Source organism: Paramacrobiotus metropolitanus, unplaced genomic scaffold, assembly GCF_019649055.1.
Source record: "Paramacrobiotus metropolitanus isolate TYO unplaced genomic scaffold, Prichtersi_v1.0 Parri_scaffold0000005, whole genome shotgun sequence".
Classification (NCBI taxonomy): domain Eukaryota; kingdom Metazoa; phylum Tardigrada; class Eutardigrada; order Parachela; family Macrobiotidae; genus Paramacrobiotus; species Paramacrobiotus metropolitanus.
The window spans coordinates 3,235,726-3,254,020 of record NW_026570225.1 but is presented as its reverse complement, the minus strand read 5'-3'; the positions used below and the strand labels follow the sequence as shown (position 1 = coordinate 3,254,020).

General features: G+C 40.7%; 4 protein-coding genes and 1 non-coding gene across 10 annotated transcripts; 2 read left to right on the top strand and 3 right to left on the bottom strand.

Moving 5' to 3' along the window:
- Positions 1-625: 625 nt before the first annotated feature.
- Positions 626-3,455, bottom strand: LOC129581483 (tetratricopeptide repeat protein 5-like). The gene is given in 10 exon segments (XM_055472592.1): positions 626-909; positions 983-1,044; positions 1,047-1,120; positions 1,187-1,377; positions 1,463-1,669; positions 1,788-1,876; positions 2,049-2,208; positions 2,300-2,517; positions 2,584-2,716; positions 2,974-3,455. Coding segments are annotated over 10 exon segments (1,602 nt in total). The 5' UTR covers positions 3,319-3,455; the 3' UTR covers positions 626-786.
- Positions 3,456-3,495: 40 nt separating this feature from the next.
- LOC129581480 (transducin beta-like protein 3) lies at positions 3,496-8,502 on the top strand. Its single transcript, XM_055472586.1, has 20 exons — positions 3,496-3,846; positions 3,924-3,975; positions 4,039-4,179; positions 4,267-4,344; positions 4,461-4,609; positions 4,684-4,857; positions 4,938-5,013; positions 5,144-5,237; positions 5,350-5,546; positions 5,620-5,817; positions 5,995-6,101; positions 6,181-6,388; positions 6,533-6,622; positions 6,701-6,769; positions 6,832-6,902; positions 6,964-7,179; positions 7,260-7,363; positions 7,475-7,546; positions 7,604-7,762; positions 8,152-8,502. The coding sequence occupies exons 1-20, from the start codon at positions 3,818-3,820 to the stop codon at positions 8,241-8,243; spliced, it is 2,376 nt and encodes a 791-aa protein (XP_055328561.1). The 5' UTR covers positions 3,496-3,817; the 3' UTR covers positions 8,244-8,502.
- A 94-nt stretch (positions 8,503-8,596) lies between these two features.
- LOC129581484 (arginine/serine-rich coiled-coil protein 2-like) lies at positions 8,597-12,976 on the top strand. Of its 2 annotated transcripts, none has more exons than XM_055472595.1 (6): positions 8,597-9,817; positions 9,969-10,112; positions 10,432-10,526; positions 10,629-10,703; positions 11,904-12,238; positions 12,466-12,976. In XM_055472595.1, exons 1-6 carry the CDS (start codon positions 9,677-9,679, stop codon positions 12,618-12,620), a joined length of 945 nt encoding a protein of 314 aa, XP_055328570.1. In that variant the 5' UTR covers positions 8,597-9,676; the 3' UTR covers positions 12,621-12,976. The 2 variants fall into 2 exon arrangements, with proteins under 2 accessions (XP_055328570.1, XP_055328569.1); XM_055472594.1 differs by having other exon boundaries at positions 8,600-9,817; positions 10,432-10,541; positions 12,466-12,975.
- LOC129581481 (uncharacterized) lies at positions 12,948-16,662 on the bottom strand. 5 transcript variants are annotated; one of them, XM_055472587.1, is made up of 10 exons: positions 16,505-16,662; positions 16,076-16,129; positions 15,871-15,995; positions 15,606-15,677; positions 15,319-15,366; positions 15,063-15,140; positions 14,754-14,939; positions 14,216-14,650; positions 13,933-14,124; positions 12,948-13,764 (listed from the first exon to the last, which is right to left on the bottom strand). In XM_055472587.1, the coding sequence occupies exons 2-10, from the start codon at positions 16,112-16,114 to the stop codon at positions 13,233-13,235; spliced, it is 1,707 nt and encodes a 568-aa protein (XP_055328562.1). In that variant the 5' UTR covers positions 16,115-16,129; positions 16,505-16,662; the 3' UTR covers positions 12,948-13,232. The 5 variants fall into 5 exon arrangements, with proteins under 5 accessions (XP_055328562.1, XP_055328564.1, XP_055328565.1 ...); XM_055472589.1 differs by lacking the exon at positions 16,505-16,662 and adding an exon at positions 16,353-16,495; XM_055472590.1 differs by lacking the exon at positions 16,505-16,662 and adding an exon at positions 16,278-16,412.
- Positions 16,663-18,170: 1,508 nt separating this feature from the next.
- Trnam-cau (transfer RNA methionine (anticodon CAU)) lies at positions 18,171-18,243 on the bottom strand. Its single transcript has one exon. It is a non-coding gene; the product is annotated as a tRNA-Met (tRNA).
- Between the last annotated feature and the right edge of the window lie 52 nt (positions 18,244-18,295).

Here is an 18,295-nt window from a genome sequence, read left to right as displayed (position 1 = left end):
AACAAATCTCACAGAGATTCCAATAGATTCGATAATTTAATATTATTGTTTATAAAACAGACATATTTTTAGGCAGCCAAATTCGTTACAAGCAAGTTCCGACATTTGTAAAATCTTACATGCCGCAAACCATGTAATCCTTTCAAGTAGCAAGCAACTGGAAATTTAAGTAATGCAAAATTCATTACAAAACCAGCCTAAATACGGTACGCGCGATTTGGGAGTTCAACTCGGGCGGCAAACGAAATAAACTTACTTATATGTTGTGAGTAACTTGTGACCGATAAAAGGTTGTTTTTCCTACTCACGACAAAATGATGTTGGTATTGAGCTGCCAGTTGGAATAGTTTGGATTTTAGAAACTCTATGTGGAGGTATCATATAAGTTTGGCAAAATAAGGCGTACCCTAACTGGGAATAACACGATCAAACAACATCTGAAATTATATCAATGACCACCGGTAGACGGCTGGACGCCTTTCCTGCATGCAATAATCGCATCATTCACAATGTTAGACAGTCTAAACTTTAAAAGTGGTCTGACTGATTAAACTGATGGTATTTAAACTGATTTGCTTCTTACAATAAGGAAAATATTCAGAGCACCGGTAATTTTTTACGCTTATGAGACCTTTAATCCACTCTCGTTTCAAGCAATCACATGCGTGCAGCCACAAAAAAGAATAAAAGCAATAAAAAATTGATCTTAAACAGGTAAGTACTAAGTACTGGATTCAGCCAATCTTAATCAATAACTGGTACTTACTGTACAATTTTGTTTATGATCTAACTTTTCTGCGGCACAGAAGTAAGCACTACTGTAGAAGCACATTTACTATGAGGAACTTTTATGAGATTATGATACATCGTCCATGGTTCATCCACTCGGATATAAGAAAAACAAATGGTCTGTAAGATAAAAATACTCTGAGTAAGCATCTTTCTACCTGGTTTATATTGTATGACGAGGTTGGTTTCTAACCTGTGCCTTATGGTGAACCTCGACCTTATGAACTACCGGATCAGGAACAGAAATAGAGCCCCGACACTGAACTCCACTCCCATATTATAAATTATCACAGGGATTGCATCACTGGATGAGTCGATCAAAAAGAGCAATCTAAAAAAACTCACACTTAAAACTAAAGAGTACCTACTGTAGTACGACACAGATGGTAATTTTCACCTTGAAGGATCAGGTGTTTGATATGATGTCGAATAAATTTTGCCATGAACTACAGCGTGGACATTTTTTCCCACGTGAAGCTGTCGGATGGGAGTGACTTTGTGTGACTGGTATCCCTCATCAATCAACAAACTGCTGAGATTTTTGACCGGAACGGAATCTGCCAATTGTTTCACCCGTCTTCGGAAACTCTGCAAACAGCGAAACTTAAAAACCGAAAACACTACAATGAATCCTTTACACAAAACGGAAGCGTCATTACAAAATATACAGTACCCTGTCTTTTCCAGATATCAGTTCACTAATAAAGAACAGATACTTCAGCAAATCATTCATTTTGCTTTTAGGATCGTTCCAAGTCGGGTCCAGCACGGAAGCCTTTTCCCACATCGACAAAGCTTCCTGATAGTTCCCATTAAGCAGATTCGCTGTGCCGTAATTGTAATGAAACTCGGCTTGACCGAAAAGCAAAGGAGAGGCAGACTACATCCAGAAAAATAAGTACTTTGTTAAGCAACCCACGAGTGCTCCAGTGCACATGCTTCATGCTTGTGATTTACCTAACCGGTAAGTAGAATAAAATTATACTGTTAATACTTACCGCTTTATTAAAAGCATTTAGCGATTCACAGACAAGGCGCGGTTGAGATTTAATGTTGAAAAACACCAGCAATGCGTTTCCTAAATTGTCTGCAATCAGAATCAGTGATTCAGCATAATTAAGCCACGTCAGATAATCATTTGCTAACTGATAATATATATATACATAAATGTATTGTAAACGATCACGCTTTTGCGTGCGAATGCAGCTGCCAGTCAACAAATTCAGAGATTATCAAAACAGACCGAATTAAAGACTTACACCAGGTCTCCCCATTTTCTGGTGCTCTAGTGACAGCTTCTTTGGCCAACTTAAGCATTCTCAACAGCATTTCACATTTTGCCGTATGATTCTTTTCGTAATTAAGTAGAAGACGCATTGCACAGGATATTTTCAACACCGCAACGACATCACTACGATCCTGCAAAAATGAGTGTTAAACAAAGGGAAAAATTATCAAATAAACCAAGTCTGAGGTTGTCTTAAAACAAAAATAACAACTGAAATATTACAAGCATAGCCGCTTTCTCGAAACATGTCACCGCGGAGAAATAATCACTGCGTTCCCAGAAAAGCTCTCCTAAGGCAATCCACAATGGCGGAAAATGTGCAAGATGTTTGGCCGACTTTTTAAGTTCACCAAACGCTTCGTCAGACCGCTGTCCGTCGACACACAAGCATAGGCTGCGATAAGCATAAAACCAGGAACGATTTCGTGGCTTAAAAATGTCTGCAAAAATCAGTTCAGATATATCTGTGAAACTTAAGGAAGTTTGTACACGCGTTCATGGCAAACCTTTCAAGTGTGAGATTCTTTCTAGGGTCGTGTTCAAAATTTTAGCGATGTCCTGATTCCGCGAAGCAGCTCTTTCAATGGGGAAATAATCGAAGTAATAATCCTTGAATCGAATTAAACGAGTATAGGAATCCTGCAAACTGCCAAATGTTTGGTTCGGCCGTTTGCTACTGGAGGTAATTATTAGTAAGAACGATTATCATAAATTTTAATTTTAATATTTACACAACTGCCAAACGACTCAAATGCACCAGTGAATTAATAACACTATTCTGAAAGGGCAAAAACCAAACGCTGAAACAGCGGTTATATAGTACAAAATTGATCACCAATTAGAACCAAAAACTAGGATAGTGTGGGTACTTATTTATACAAGTACTCGTAACTTACCTGTAAAGTGCGCAAAGCGTTGCTCTCCTGAATGGATGGCTTCCACAAACCGTTCTTAACGGATGAGCAGATATTTTCACGTTCCAGACTCAGTGGCGGAGGAACTGTTTTCTTCTTCTTCTTACGTGTACGACTCGTTATTAGGTATTTCGGCTGGGAAGCAGGAGATCCTGGTCTGCAGTCCCCCGAGAGAGAACCAGATTCCGTTGGTATAGGGCTCGAATTAAAGCAGCGATACACCCTTCCACGAAGGTTGTCATCGGATTTACTCGTGCCTCGGTTCAGATTAGTGCAATTAGTTTGCACAAACTGCTCCAAATCATCTAAATCGTCATCGAAATCCATGTTTACAAAATTTTCCGAGATAATTAGGGATTACCGAGGAAATAGCAGCATGGCAAGGAAGGTGAAGGAACGGAAAACAGAACTTCTTACTGTTATCGTAACTATCGTTGTCTGTTGATGCTAACTGCGGCAGTGACGCAATCGGACCGGTCGCGTTTTGAATGGCTGTCACGTATGAAAGCTGCGCTTGATTTCAGCTTTCTTAAGCGAATTTTATATTTTGCGATTTCATTTCTCATTGTTTTTATCATTTTTATGATTCCGATTTTATTATTTATGTTATCCTAATTTGCGGGTTTAACCGTTATCCAGGGATTTTTTATTCGGGAAAAAACCAATGTATTATGTACTATCAGCTGGACCTTGCAATTACAATTATATGAGTTTAATCTGGGTTTTGTCTTTTGACTGATCTGGATTTGCTGATGATTTTGAGAAATCTTTGCGTGTCTGTGACTTCTTTTTTGTATTATTCGCGAAGCTCGCATTCGTAATTGCAATGGGTTCCACAAGTAAATTAAAAACCAAGTAAGTGAGCCTTTTCTATGTCGAATTCCGAATGACGGGTATGTAAGGATGGAGAATGCAAATGTTGTCACTTTCAGTTTCGCGGTTTGCAAAAAATTCGACCCTTTTTATGTGGCTGGGAAAATAGAGGTAGGCATTCCCAATATCTCTCCACATTGGCCTTGTGGTTTAAATGTTGCTAAATGGGTTCAGATTTCTTCCGACGGAAAAATATTTTCTTCTGCCGGAAATGCACTCAAAGTTTTCGATCCGGCAACCGGGCAAGTGGAGCGCACCATCCAGACTGACGAGCTGGATCTCATAACAGTCTTCACACTGAATCCTGTTACACAAGTCCGTAACACTACTATGGAATTAGTAGTCTTCTGGTATTTGTTTGTTGGTTCTTTTACCGCTTACTTCGGCATGCTAATTCTGCAGAACCTGTTCACGGCCAGCAAAAGCCTTCTGGTAAAAGAATGGGATGTGAATCAGGGCAGCTGCATAAAAACCTGGAAGGTACAACATTTTTAGAATCGGTGTTTTTACAATCGCCTCGCAATTGCGCAGTATAAGTAGGTTATCCGGTATCCGATTTAAGAAACTTTTTAAATTTGTTCTGCTTGGTTCTCTAGGCAGTGCATCGAGCGCCGGTAGTCTCCATGTGCTTCGATCCACTGGGACAAATGCTGGCCACCGGTAGCGGTGATTCAACAGTTAAAATCTGGCATTCCGCGTCCAAGTGCCACACGCACAGCTTCCGTGGATCCCAGGGCGTGGTTAGGTCGGTGCAAATTATTCCATTGAATCCCCTTTGCCGAAATACGCATTTGTTAAAATGTTTCTGTTTCCTTCTAGCGTGCTGAAATTTCATCCTGACCATTCGAAACAGCGGTTGTTTTCCGCTGCAGATGCCGATTACATTATACGTGTCTGGAATTTAAACCCATCCAAACAGTTGGCAGAACTAAAGGGACACTTCAGTGCAGTCACTGACATCCAGATAGCAGCTGGAATGGATCAGCTTATCAGGTGTGATGGTCCTCATGGACATGGTGAAGTGCTCCAGGTTGTTGGATATGGATTGTGAAATCACTGTTTTGTGGTTTCAGTGCCGGGCGTGATAAAGTGCTGATCGTATGGGATCTTCGCAAATTTCTACAGATTAAAACTTTACCCGTTTTTGAGGTAGGTGCTGTAATTTAAGTTATTTAGTATCAATTGTACTCACGGACGTAAGTGTACTGATTAATCAGCGATTCTGTATTATGAACGTGGGAATTCGATTAAAAATTGCAGTTTATGTTCTGTGTGACAGGAAATTGAAAATTTTATAATTTTGCCGTCACAAAACTACCCAGAATTCGGTGCTGACAATGGTGCATTGAATATTTTGTGTGGCGGATCTAGAGGTAAGTTATTATCTGTTCTTTCCTAATGTAATATATGCTGTCTTTTTTGTCACGACACGATCAGTACAGTATTATTTGAAGTGTACTAGTGCATTTTATTCGATTGTCTCAGGTTACCTTTCGGTGTGGGATATTTCGAACAGTCGATTAATTTTTCCAAGTGACCGTTCCGTTCCCCGCCAAACGATTGAAGAATCCAATCGCATACAGCAAATCTGCTTATCCGATGGTTTGGACAAACTCTTTGTCGTGCTAGTCGATCAGAGCATTCTAGTTTATGATTTTCCTGCGTTAACCGTTGAAGTACAGGTATATTTAACGGTATCTTTAAGAGCTTTATTTCCTCGGTATTTATACGAGGTAGTAATTAGCCGTGTTTCAGTTTTCCGGGTTTAATGACAAAATCTACGATATAAAGTTTTTGGACAACGAAAATTTTGCGGTTGTTGCCACAAATTCTCAACGGCTGAAAGTTTATGAATTATGCACCACGCACTGTGTATTTGGAGAGGGACATACGGATATGGTTTTGTGTGTTGCGGTCGTGCCGGAAAGTGGACTGATCATCAGTGGCTCTAAGGTACTACATATCAATGAGTAGATTCTCGCGGCAACAGTTAAAAACACCAGTTCCGCTTACGGGCCTTCAGCACTTACACAGTTCAAAAAAGCAATTTTTCTAGCGTAATTTTACATGCGCATCTCTAGCTCTCTGGCACTGACAATCTCAGTAGATAGATGTAAGTGAATTTTGCAGGATAACAACATTCGGATATGGACTTTCGATGCAAAGAAAAAGAAAATAAAATGTGTCGCCGTCGCTACTGGACATACCAGCTCCGTAGGAGCATTGGTCGCTTCGAGGTGATATTGGTCATCTTGCTCAGCCTTTCGTAATGTTCTAGAGAAACGCAGCTTCCGCAGCTTCCTTTTCGTTGTTTAGATCTAGTAGTCGCCCCTTCTTCATCTCTGGCAGTGAAGATTCCACGATCAAAATGTGGCATTTACGGGTAGAAAAAGAGGGAAAGCGATCAGCATGTTCCGCCGAAGCGGTACATACCGAAGTGGCACATGAAAATGGAATAAATTCTTTGGCCATATCTCCCGATGCGAAATGGGTAGCCAGTGCGGCGAGTGATAAAACCGCAAAAGTGAGCAGCTATGATGCCTATGATAGTATTTTTCCTTCTGGCATTATATCTCATGTTAGCGAACGAAAAAACTGGGATGGGTGGACTCGAAAACACAGGTATCCTACCGCAAGATGCCTTTTTGATGTAATGGAACACTTCTAGGTCTGGAAGAAAGAACCGTTCCAGCTGAAAGGTGTCCTCAGAGGACATCGTCGACCGGTTTGGTGTGTACTTTTCGCACCTCACGATCAGGTAATAAATTTTTGGCACTTGGCACAGCAGGTGATGTGCTGTACGTGATTTCGGAGAATATAACGAATACAACCGTAGATTATAGGAACAAGTTCCGGGGACGGTTCCATACGATTATGGGCGTTGTCCAGCTTGACATGTGTGAAGGTAGGGGCGATTTGCGTCCGATTTGTAGCAAGATCTATATGCAACATTTGCTTGTTTTGTAGACATTTGAGGGTCACGATTGTTCGGTTATGAAGTTTATTTTTCTCTCTCGTGGTCTGCAGATCCTCTCATCGTGAGTTCGTCGTTTCGCTGTTTTTGGATTCGACTGTAAACATTTATTTCGTTCATTACAGCGGATCGGATGGACTTCTGAAGTTGTGGGATGTCAGAAAAAATACTTGTGTAAAAACGTTTGATGAACATGAAAACAAAGTCTGGACAATGTGTGTGTCAGACAGTGAACACCGCATTCTGACAGGAGCAGAAGATTCAGTTTTTTTAATGTGGTCTGATATTACGGAACAAGAGCACGAGGAAGAGCGGAAAAAACTGGATACTTTTATACTTCAGTAAGATACAGTTGAAACGTATTATCGAACCAAGAAGTACAGTGAAACGTTAGTTGATTTTCGCGTCTTTCTGCACGCAGAGAGCAAGAGCTGACGAATCTCCTTGATATGAACGAATATGGGAAAGCCTTTAAGCTGGCGTTAAATCTGGATCAACCTAACCGGCTTTTAAAAATCATTACCGGTAAAAAGCGGGTGGTCGCTTATGTTATTTGCCTGCCGAGATATTTCGGCGGAATACTGTACACATGTCGTCTAGAGTTTCTACAGGGCTTTTGTTTTTGATGATCGGTAGAGATACTGGAAAAAGCGCACCACAACGAAGATCTTCACAGCATTATCCGTGCACTGGAGCACAACCAAATAGGTATGAGTGACCTCTCGCTAACGTTGTATGATTTCTGACAACCAAACTGTTTTGCAGAAAAGCTGCTTATGTATATCATGGCGTGGAATACCAATAGCAAACACACCTTTGCTGCACAGACGACTCTGGCTTGTATTTTCAGTAGTGTACATCCAAAAGACCTTCTAAAATTTTCCAAGATCAAAACCATTGTGGAAGGCCTGCTTCCTTACACTGGTCAGTATTTTCTCGTGAAGTTGTAAATATAATTTGTTGCCATGCGGCTTGAAAATGTATTAGTGTTTCTAAATTCTATGGAGTATGGTCAGCAGAAAAATATGGTTGAAATGCAACAAGTGCAAATGCAACGCAATATATTTATTTGACATTTTGACTCTAATTTGCAGTTCACATAAAACTCGATAATACTGTATTTGCATCTTAAATTTAACTGTAAGTGTTGTACAAGTATAAATCGAATCCCACACATCAATCGATGCTCTGCATCGATTAATGTGTGGGATTTGATTTTGTAAGTATGCGTTATTCAGTACTCACGGTACAGTAATTTTTAAATTTAGATAAAAAATATATATTAATTACGGCAAATTTACGGTATGTTGCAGAGAGACATGCATCGCGTTTGGACCAGCTTAATGTTAACGCTTTGTTTTTCAAGTATGTGTGGAATAACGTTAAGGAGTTAAGCGAAGTGTGATGGCGCAGACTAGTTATTTGATGATTTGTTTCATTTGTCACTTGCTGGATATTGGAACTATAATTTGGAACTATTGGAACTACATATAATGATGGCTGGGTGATTGTTTCAGTTGTGGATTCCCTTTTTAAATTTTAAATAAATGTTTATCGTAAGTTTCGCGGCCTGATATACAGTATTCAGCACTTCACAATCTGCGGTTTTGTCTTCCGCATTATTGCTTTAAGTTTCAGTTTTCTCCCTGGTCAGCTTAATTTATTTATGGTTACAGTTGTACAACCATAGAAACATATGGTGCATTTAATGCATACAGATACATCGAAATGATCGAATGAACGGTACTAACACACCGTTCAATACTGAAAGCATGAGATTGTTCATGACCAACTCAAAAAGTCTTAAAACCACGCGGACTAACGATAATTATCTGCTACAGTAAAAATTACAGAACAGGACGGATAAAAGTCATAAAACAGACAAACATACCGATATCTATGCAATTTTATTTCCGGTGGTGGGATGAACGCTAACGGAATGCAGACGAATGTATCGCAGATTTGGATTATCGTTATCATCCACAATTCTACATAAAGATTCCGTTCGACCCGGCTGAATCCCACTGGGAGGCACACATTCCATCATCGTTAGCCGCGGTCTGTGTCCGCAAATCGAAGCGCCGGCGACGAAGTTATCAGGATTATGGCAGGGCAGATCATCCATTACATTCTTCAGTTCCTTCTGTATTTCATCTTCGACACTTCTGCTTCCATTAGCTTTCGAAAACGCTTCCATTATGAACTAGCAGGAGATAGGATTAACTTTCAATATCTGTCCACAGCAGCTGCTTACAGTTAGTGCTAACCGTAAGGATCACACTTTATAGTTGTGTTTAATTTGCGAAAACATTGGTTTATTTACTTTCTTAAATTCACAATCTGTCGCTAGTCGCTAACATATTCTGTGTGCCAAGATCAGTTGCATCAGCATGGCATAAATGATAAAACCCGCTCCTCCAACCCTGTGCTACTCGTACTTCCGCTTACGATTTTCAAATCTTTAAAAAATTCATTTATAGGGTCGTGTCTATAATAATACCTGGTAATTACTAATTGGTACTTGGTAGTAAATATGCAATCCTTTTTGTGAGTGATGGTTAAAAGAAGTTTTGAGAAGAAATTCTATTCAAAAATATTGATTTCTACTGCACTCTCCTGATTTTGCGCAGGTGATCCTGCACAGTATCATCATTACTTGTGGGTTTTAGATTTTCTTGTTCTCATTATTCTGTCCCTATCGGGCTATGGTTTATGGGTTTAAACACCAAAGCCAGCGTAAAATTAAATGCATTAAAAGTGGATTGATTGTAACCATAAACTCAGTTTCTAATGACTGCGTAATCATTTTGGCGCAAACAAGCCTTTTTTGCGTATTACATGATGGCTGGGCGTTTGGCATTAGTCGATTATGACAATGAAGAGGACAGTTCATCGGAAGTGGCGCAGGTCTCCGCATTGAAGGCCTCCAAAAGACAGTCTGAAGACTGGGCCAAAGCATCTCGCATCACAACTAGCAAGGTGCGTAAAATGCGGAATAACATTTCGATTAACTCATTGTAAATCAATGCATCCTGAATTCTGATTAATGCCGTAATTTTGTACTTATCTTGTTGTGGCACACAGAGGTTGATACTTTCGAAATCAGTTAGGAATGGAGCGTGTTGATTAGGTAACAACCACTTCGCCACCACTGAATAACCCTCGCGACAGGAGATCTCCCGATAGACGAAGCGAAACAAACCGTGCGTTTGACTGTGGCCCCTCTGACGGCGATGAGCGTAGAAGAGAAAGGAATTTGAAAACCCATGACCAGGTAACTAATCAGTAACAGTCTGTAACATCTGTACTACCCCTTGGGGCTTTGCCTAAATAAAAACTGTGCTATTTGAGTGTGGAAAGTGGAAACGGTAACTTGGATTATTTTATGATAAATTAACTTGCCGCCACCTGCGCAAATCTTTGGACTACAAAGCTGTCTTATAATATTATGTTAACAGAATGCTGCAACACTTCGTGAAAAACGTCGAAAGCGCCTCTTTGCGGCTTGGCGTTTAGTTAATACGTTAAAATGTCAACCTTCGTTCTGTTGATTACGTTTTATGTTTACGAAGAATATCTGTCGACATATGTAGGAGCGCGACCGTCGTTCACCGAGGCACTGCGACAGGAGTTCGGGAAGACGGGAAAGTGGCGGCTCTAGCTACGATCGTCACGCCTATAAATCCAGGCACGACCAGAAAAGGTTCTTTCTGCTGTTTTATTTTGGAACACTGTTATATTAGTATTGGTATTTTGACTTTTATTGGCTATTGGTATTTTGACTTGTCAGGTCGCGCAGCAGATCTCCAGAGCGTAGCCAGTATAGTGACAGATACCGCGATTACTCCAAAAATCGTGACAACAGGTAGCACTTGTTAATATTTTCAATGACTTTATTGTAAATTTTATTGATTTTTACGATTTTATGTTTTATCGGCTTCTGTTTTCTGAAGTACTTTTAATAAATCTCGAATTTTTCGCGAAGAAAGACAAAGTGAAGTTACAGGGGTGCTACGCCAAGTTCGGGCACTTGCATAAATTAAATTCGAAAACATTTGTGCGCGCCATAATTTGGGTGAGCAAATAACATTGGCGGGATCGGTGCTGGAGATGACCTCGAAACAAGGTGCATCTCCCATAGGTATGTTAAAAGGTGTCTGTGGAAGAATGCGGTTGCCTAACGCGCTGACCTAGGTAACTTCGAGATATTGCTCTCCATGAATGGGGCATAGACTAAAGTAGAGGATTTTTGCGTCCAACACGATAGTTATTACCTAGGCGGTAAGGTGGAACTGGCGGACGATTGGCCGAAAAAGCCACCAAAGCTGTGGCCAAAAAAAGTTTTGGTTAATGCTGAAACGTGTTTAAACGGGGTGTCGTGGGCTTTTTGTGAAAAAGAAAATGCTAAGCTTATTGTTTCACGCTTAGCGAACGAGATTCTACCTGGGACGAATGCATCCGACATTTCGTGGTTGTCCTGCGAACCCACAAAGGGCACCGTCCTTCATTTTCACAACGGCAGTAGTAATATTGCAAGGGTCACGAATCCTTTGTTCAAATAGATCGATATAAGACGTATTCTTTAAGAACTTTGAATGGCAAACAGCCCAAAATTATCAATTTTGGACAATAGCGTTAGCGGAATTATTAAACAAATTTCAAACGGGAGGAAGTGTACCACGATTCATGGGTCGAGCCGAATTTTTATGCGGGTCTGCTCTAGTTTAAATCCACCTGTAATTCAGACCACGCCCCCAGTGCGACGTCTCGTAGTAAAAAAGATGCGTAAGACATACGGTGATCACACAAAAATTGAGTAACTATAATTTTGTTGGTAGGTGACCTATAGTAATTTTTTAGAAAAACTGCCCGAACTTGGCGTAGCACCCCTGTAGATTGAGTTATTGAGTTAGTTTGATTGAGAAGTTGGACTCATTTGGTTTGCCGTAGCTTGCTAACAATATACCATTAATTTTACAAGTCCTTTCTGTTAGGAAAGTGAAAATGTACAGTAGTAGCAAATGCATGCGACACGTCGGTATCTGGACACTGATTTGATTTTTAGGCACAATGGCTACAGGGAAAAAGAACGAAATTCTCGCGGATTTGAAGAAAAAATGAAGCACATGTATCCCACAAAACAGCTATCCCACGAGGAGCTATCTAAACTGCCTGCCTATATTAATCCAAAGAATGTTAATATATCCAAAGTTATTGAGCAGCAAGAGAAACGTAAATTGCTGTGGCAGGGCAGCAAGGCTAAAAAGGAAGAACCTGGTGTGGATGGAAAAGCTGTAATGTGGCAACATGCAACATTTTCTGGTGACAGCGATGGTGCTGTTGCCACTAAATTCCGAAAACTCATGGGTTTGAAGACAGAAACTGGAGGAACTAGCGAAAGTAATGCTGAGATATTTTGGCGAAATTCTGTGGCTTTATCTTTTTCTGTTTTTTCTGTCGTTTCGTTGGTACGAGATAAAACTGTAAATCCGGAATCTTACAAAAAAAACCAAACTGCTATAGCATATGTAACTTAAGATATTTTGTTTACAAGTAAGGCTTGTTTGAGTTACAGATTTTCAGTGATTGTGACAGTTTCCGTGTTGCATTTTTGATACTTTTTGCAGGATCCGGCGGTAACGCAGTTGCAGATTCTGCTCCATTACCAGATGCAATTCGAAACCAGGAAGAACTAATGTTAAATTTGGATCGACAGTACGAAGTGGCCCGCCTATCTGCTCATACCCAACGCGGTATTGGATTGGGCTTCAATTCACGATGACTGTGTTTTGTAGATTGAAGTTTACGGCGCTTCTTCATAATCTTCAGTTTGTCTCTAATGCGGTGTTTGTTGTAAAATACTGGCTGCGACTGCTTGTTTTGACCATCTAGTATTCTAAAAATTGTTCAAAAAATGGTTCTGAAATGGCTCTAAAAATGGTTTTGACCATGTAGTATTCTAAAAATGCGGCTGTTTGTTTTGACCATTTGGTGTTCTAAAAATGGTTTCTATTTTCTTTCCGGATGGGCTTGTAGTATCTTTTAATTGCGTGGGCGCTGCGCGGCATTTAATACGGGTGCTACCCGAGTAGTAGGTCGACAAAACATGCATGTATTATTATAGTTGAAACCTTTATTCGGAGTTGTCGTGTAAACCTGTAAAATTAGCAAACGTGCGCATCCAAGGAAATTTTAAAGGCCTGTACAAAAATACGGTGAAATACCGTCAGACCGCTCACTAAGGTCCAATAAAGGAAAATTATAAAACACTGAAAAATTAACACGAAAACAGCTTTCCATTAGACAAGGAATTCTGATACAACTTGCTGTTGATAGCTAAAGTTAGCTAACTGATACGACATGCAAACGGTCACGAAAACTGAGCTCGGCTACCTCACACAGCAATACCGTCCAAGCGGGATTCAGTACGTTTCTGCGATGAAATTCCTGGGAGCAGTTTGGACAGAGCTTCGCTATACCGACTAGGGCGGTCATTTCCATTCTTTTGCAAATACAGAGTAACCATCGCATAATCATTATCCACCCATCCCTGCTGATCCACTTCACCTTCGTAAACCACCTCCAACACTTCCACTTGCAGAGTAGATTCCATAAAAGGTGACAGCATACTATAAGCTCCACCGGTTAGTGCTGCCAGCTGCCTATCCTTTTCGATATCACTGCAGTTAATAAAAGCGTCTCCAAGCATGTTAGCAACTTCCGCATCGCAGCACTCCATAGCCAAAGCGGGTATTTTGAACAAATGCTCCTCACAAATCGGGCGAATGTCTTCAAAACGCACGCCCAACACCACCTTGCCGAGATCAAGCAGCAAACAATCACAGCTTTCCACATGAACTGACTGAATTCGCGCACGGTACCAGTCCCCGTTGAAGCAGACTCCCACTAAATCCTTCTCCTGTGGACTATAAAAACCAGAAGTTTAAGTCGAACAATTTGACGGCCGTGGATCAGAAGCATGTGTACTAAGCACACGTGAACTATGTGCATATAATAAACAGGCTTCAATCTAGCAAAAATCAATTATAAAATCAAACTCTTTGCCGTAAAAAATAATAATATAATATGCTTACATGGTCCCCACAACATTCGGCACTCGAGCCATCACATCGCGCAGGGTCTCCTTTAATAAGTCGAGAAACGGACTGGCATCACTCGGCCACAGGTACATCACAGCAGCATTCCCGACAGCCCTCAAAGTCCAAGTGGTGTATGTACCCGCGGCAACGTCGAAATACTTGTTATTTTTGCGCGACACCGGGGCTCTGCACATTGCAAAACAACAAAAAAATTCAGTACACGCAGACGCTTGTACACAGTACAATCAAATCTGAGATGATCGCTGCAACATCTTACAGTTTTGGGCGTTGAAAACCCATCATACTAAGCTTGCGGCCAAGGTCTTTAAACCAACTGACGTCAGGTTTTCGGTATTCCAAGTTAATTTCCGCAAACCCATCCGTGGAATAACGCTGGATGATTCCACGTAAAGCGTAGTCGTTCACAGCGCGATTGAAAACGTTTTCGAACTCCTTGGGGTCATGCGGGAAAAATCCGTAGTCGATTTCCGGCATACGTGCGCGCTTAGCCAGACCTGGGCAGTCAATAACATCTGTATCAGATGGGAACGGATAGATGATGTGGCCCGCTAAAGAAAGGTTCTGAGAGATTCCGTAATCCACGAGTAACACACGGACGATGTCGTTCGGCAGAGTGGCAATGACCTCAGCACGGCACATACGGCCCAATGCATTACCGTTATTCACCAGAACATATTCTCCTCCAGCAGCGCTAAGCAGGAATTACTTATTATACTTTCATTTTATCGCAAGTTTACGTGCATGCCATATATACGGAAGACCGTCACTTTCATTCGAGAAACTACAGGTCTTACCTCTTAAGGGTCGGTTCACCACTGCCAGTACACCAGATCGAAAGAATGCGTTCCATATACTCCAGAAGTCCATCTAGTCTCTCCTTCATTCCCACTTTGCAAGTACGGATCCAGAATGCATTCCAGGCATGAACATGAGTCACTGTGATATCCATCAGGTCCGAATCCTGATACTGACCAGTAAGCCTAGGTAAAAGACGTAGCAGTTTACGATTACATACCGAAAACCTTGTTGAAAAGATTTAAGTTGGAATCTCAAATTTTCGATACATGCAAGTGACGAAACTGACCACAGGACAGTTAACTTACTGAGTTGCAGTGATTTCTTCCATCAGTTCGTTGTACTCCTGTTGCGGGGTCTTACGAGCCGTTAAAGTTTGGCGAAGACTGGTGAAACAAATGCAAATACTGTAACCGGTAGACCAACTCACACTCACTTACTGCTTTCGAGACAGCAAGTAACCATGCGATAAACTAATGGAACTGAACTAATGCAATAAGTTTCTACAGAAGTTGCTTATGTAGTTGTGTTCATAATAAGCTCTGCATGGTGACTGGTGCATACCCCGATGATTCCGGAAATTCGAATGCCGATAACCCTTTGCTCAAACTTCTAGAAAAATGAAAAACGCAACACGAATCTACAGATGCCTATATGCAACTGCCATTGTAGTTTCAAAACAAATGTCACCATCCGGCACTGTAGTCATACGGAAGTCAGTAATGGCGTAAATTGCAGTTGTACGAGTACAAAAAAGGTGACTGCTTGTTGTATTGTTTATAAATTATAATGATGATGATATCGTATGTTCACCAACTGATAACGATTCGTCTATTGATCTGAAAACTTACGCGGCCAGCGTCTTGGGAGTCGATCCACCCAGTCGGTGAGATTTTCCTGCTCCCGCCTTCTCAGAACCACCCCTAAAATATTAATCCCCAAAAAAGAATATACGCGTGGTAGAAATAAGCAAGGAGGATAGAAATTTGTAATAATTCAAACGGTAAAATACGCAAGCAAAAGGATCCAACTACGGCAGAATCATTAATGTGAAAGCGGATGAAGGAATCAGCTGATAACGATTTCGTAGCAGGTCAAATTTAAGCATGCACTTACGGTGAGTTGTAAGCAGAATCCTTTTGCACATCTCCCTGCAGTCTGTCCAGAGCAGCATCAAACCTGCTCTTATCTTCCGGGGTCATGTGAGCGTCGAAACCCGTGGTGGCTGGTTTTTCATCGTCCTACAGAGGAAAAACTCAGCAATTCAGTAAACGGTCACTCACTTGATGCATTTTCTCGAATTCCGTAGAATTCGAAATACCTTATCAACACGACCGAAGAACGCGTGGACTCCAACCATTTTGGCTCTTTAGGACTAAAAAGCGATCGAAGAATAAGAATATTTAAGAATGCTGAGTCAAAATGCAGAGCAGGTTGAAACAAAAGAGTAAGTGTAAATGCAAAACGTAGAACCACTCCTCAGTTCTCACAATTAATCATCTAGCCCACCGCTAATTTCTTACGCAAATCGATCGAAGATTCGCCTTAAAGGTTAAAGGTAAACGTAAAGCGTTTTGCAAAACACGGAAGTTGCTAACCTGGACGGGGACCGATAAAGATACTTTCCTTTACTGTTCCACCGCAACGATGCGAAGAATCTTATTCATTACTGGACAGTATGGAGTCATAACATTAAAAGCGTATACCGTAAGTACTTTATTAATTTTTACAAACGTTACTGTACCCTTACCTGGTAGAAATAATGTTGTGTATTCGATTCTATGCAGTCAGGCGAACGGCAACAACAGCAAAAGTTTAACTTAAAATAAAATTTTAACTTAAAGCAAAATGTGTTTTCAACGTTTTGTGGAAGCAGTTGACCAGTGTTGAGTTCGTCGGACTAACCATAAGATGAGTCGGACTAGTGCGTACAAAGTACGAGCACCGTGCGTACAAAGTACCGTGCGTACAAAGTACTAGTGCGTACAAAGTACGTTTAAATTTTAAACTGACCAATTCACTGATCATGAAGTATGAACCACCAGACTTAGGGGGCATCCATAAATTACGTACGCAGAAAACCACCATTTTTTTCACCCCTTCCTCCCCCTTCGTAGCGGTCCGTCACGTTTGCTTGCCCCGTCCCCCCTGGTTCGTTCAATCGTAATACATGGAGCTGACCACCCCCTCCCCCCAGGGTTCCTCGAGGCCGTCATAGCTTGTCACACTTTTTGGACCCCTCTCACCCTGGTTCGCTGCGTACGTAATTTATGGATCCCCCCTTACCACCTAAAAGAACACGTACGTACGTATACAAGTACGTATAATTAACGATAAGCAACTTTATGAATACTACATAAAATGTCTATCTATATATAAGTATATATAGATACAGTAATTATATAAATATGATATGATATGTATTTAATGCCTAAACATACTTATTATGCACCAGTATTTCGAAGTTTATATTTACCCAATCATTTTTCCCCAGTTTAACACTCCCCATTTACTCAAACCGTAAAAATTATATAGATATAATAAGAAAAATAGTGACATACGAACGCGTATCCAGACATGCCCGGTGAATGGTCCCTTCCCGCGGAGTTTTCTCGCGTACGTTAAATTAATAGTTTCAGACAGTTACGTACATACATTTGCGAACTTCTACCCAATTTAAGATTCTTGCTTGTTATATTATTTTGTACTTTATCCTGCATTACTTTAAGTATGAATTAATATGTTCAGATAAATCTATCATTGCAATATTTTGTAAATGACAAATAACATAGATCACAAGTACAGTCTGCACTCTGCAAACAGGTCTAGTTGTAAGAATAATATTGCATTTAGTGAAGATTGTTGCTACAGGTTATGGTATATTTTGAGTATGTACTTCGATTCTATAATTATAAAACGCGCAGATAAAAACATTATCGGTTTGCGGGAGACTGTCGTGAACATCTGGTGATCGAACTAATGGTAACTTGGTAAGGTAGCAAAAGGCTACTCACAATCAGTACTGACCGTAAGTAGGTGTTATACGATTGAACAATTTGACCTTATGGTTAACGTTAATTTAATCAAACAGATTGATGTCGAATGAACGGGTATTTTGACAAGATACTCTTCTTTTATGGTCAATTTCGGTCTACTGGATAGAAAGCGGTTCGATGACAAATCCGTTTCCTGTAATTATTTTGGGTGTAGATTCACTGTAGAAGGTTGTTTTCATGAATGTGAACGTTCGCTTCCGGGAGAAAAATTACGACCACTTGCTCCGTTCCCGTCGTCCCTGTAACTGTTCTTTTAGTTTTGGGTGCAGTTTTACATTCCAACTCCCCTCTTCATCTGCAAAAACATATGGGTAAACCATAACTATACGCCAAACCTCTCGAGACAAAAAAAGTAAAAAGTAGCAGAGCGTGGTTTCGATCCACGGACCTCTGAGTTATGAGCCCAGCGCGCTAACCTCTGCGCCACTCTGCTAAAAACCGTAAAAATCTTGCCTTAACAAGGTGAAATTTGAAGTTAACTTTCT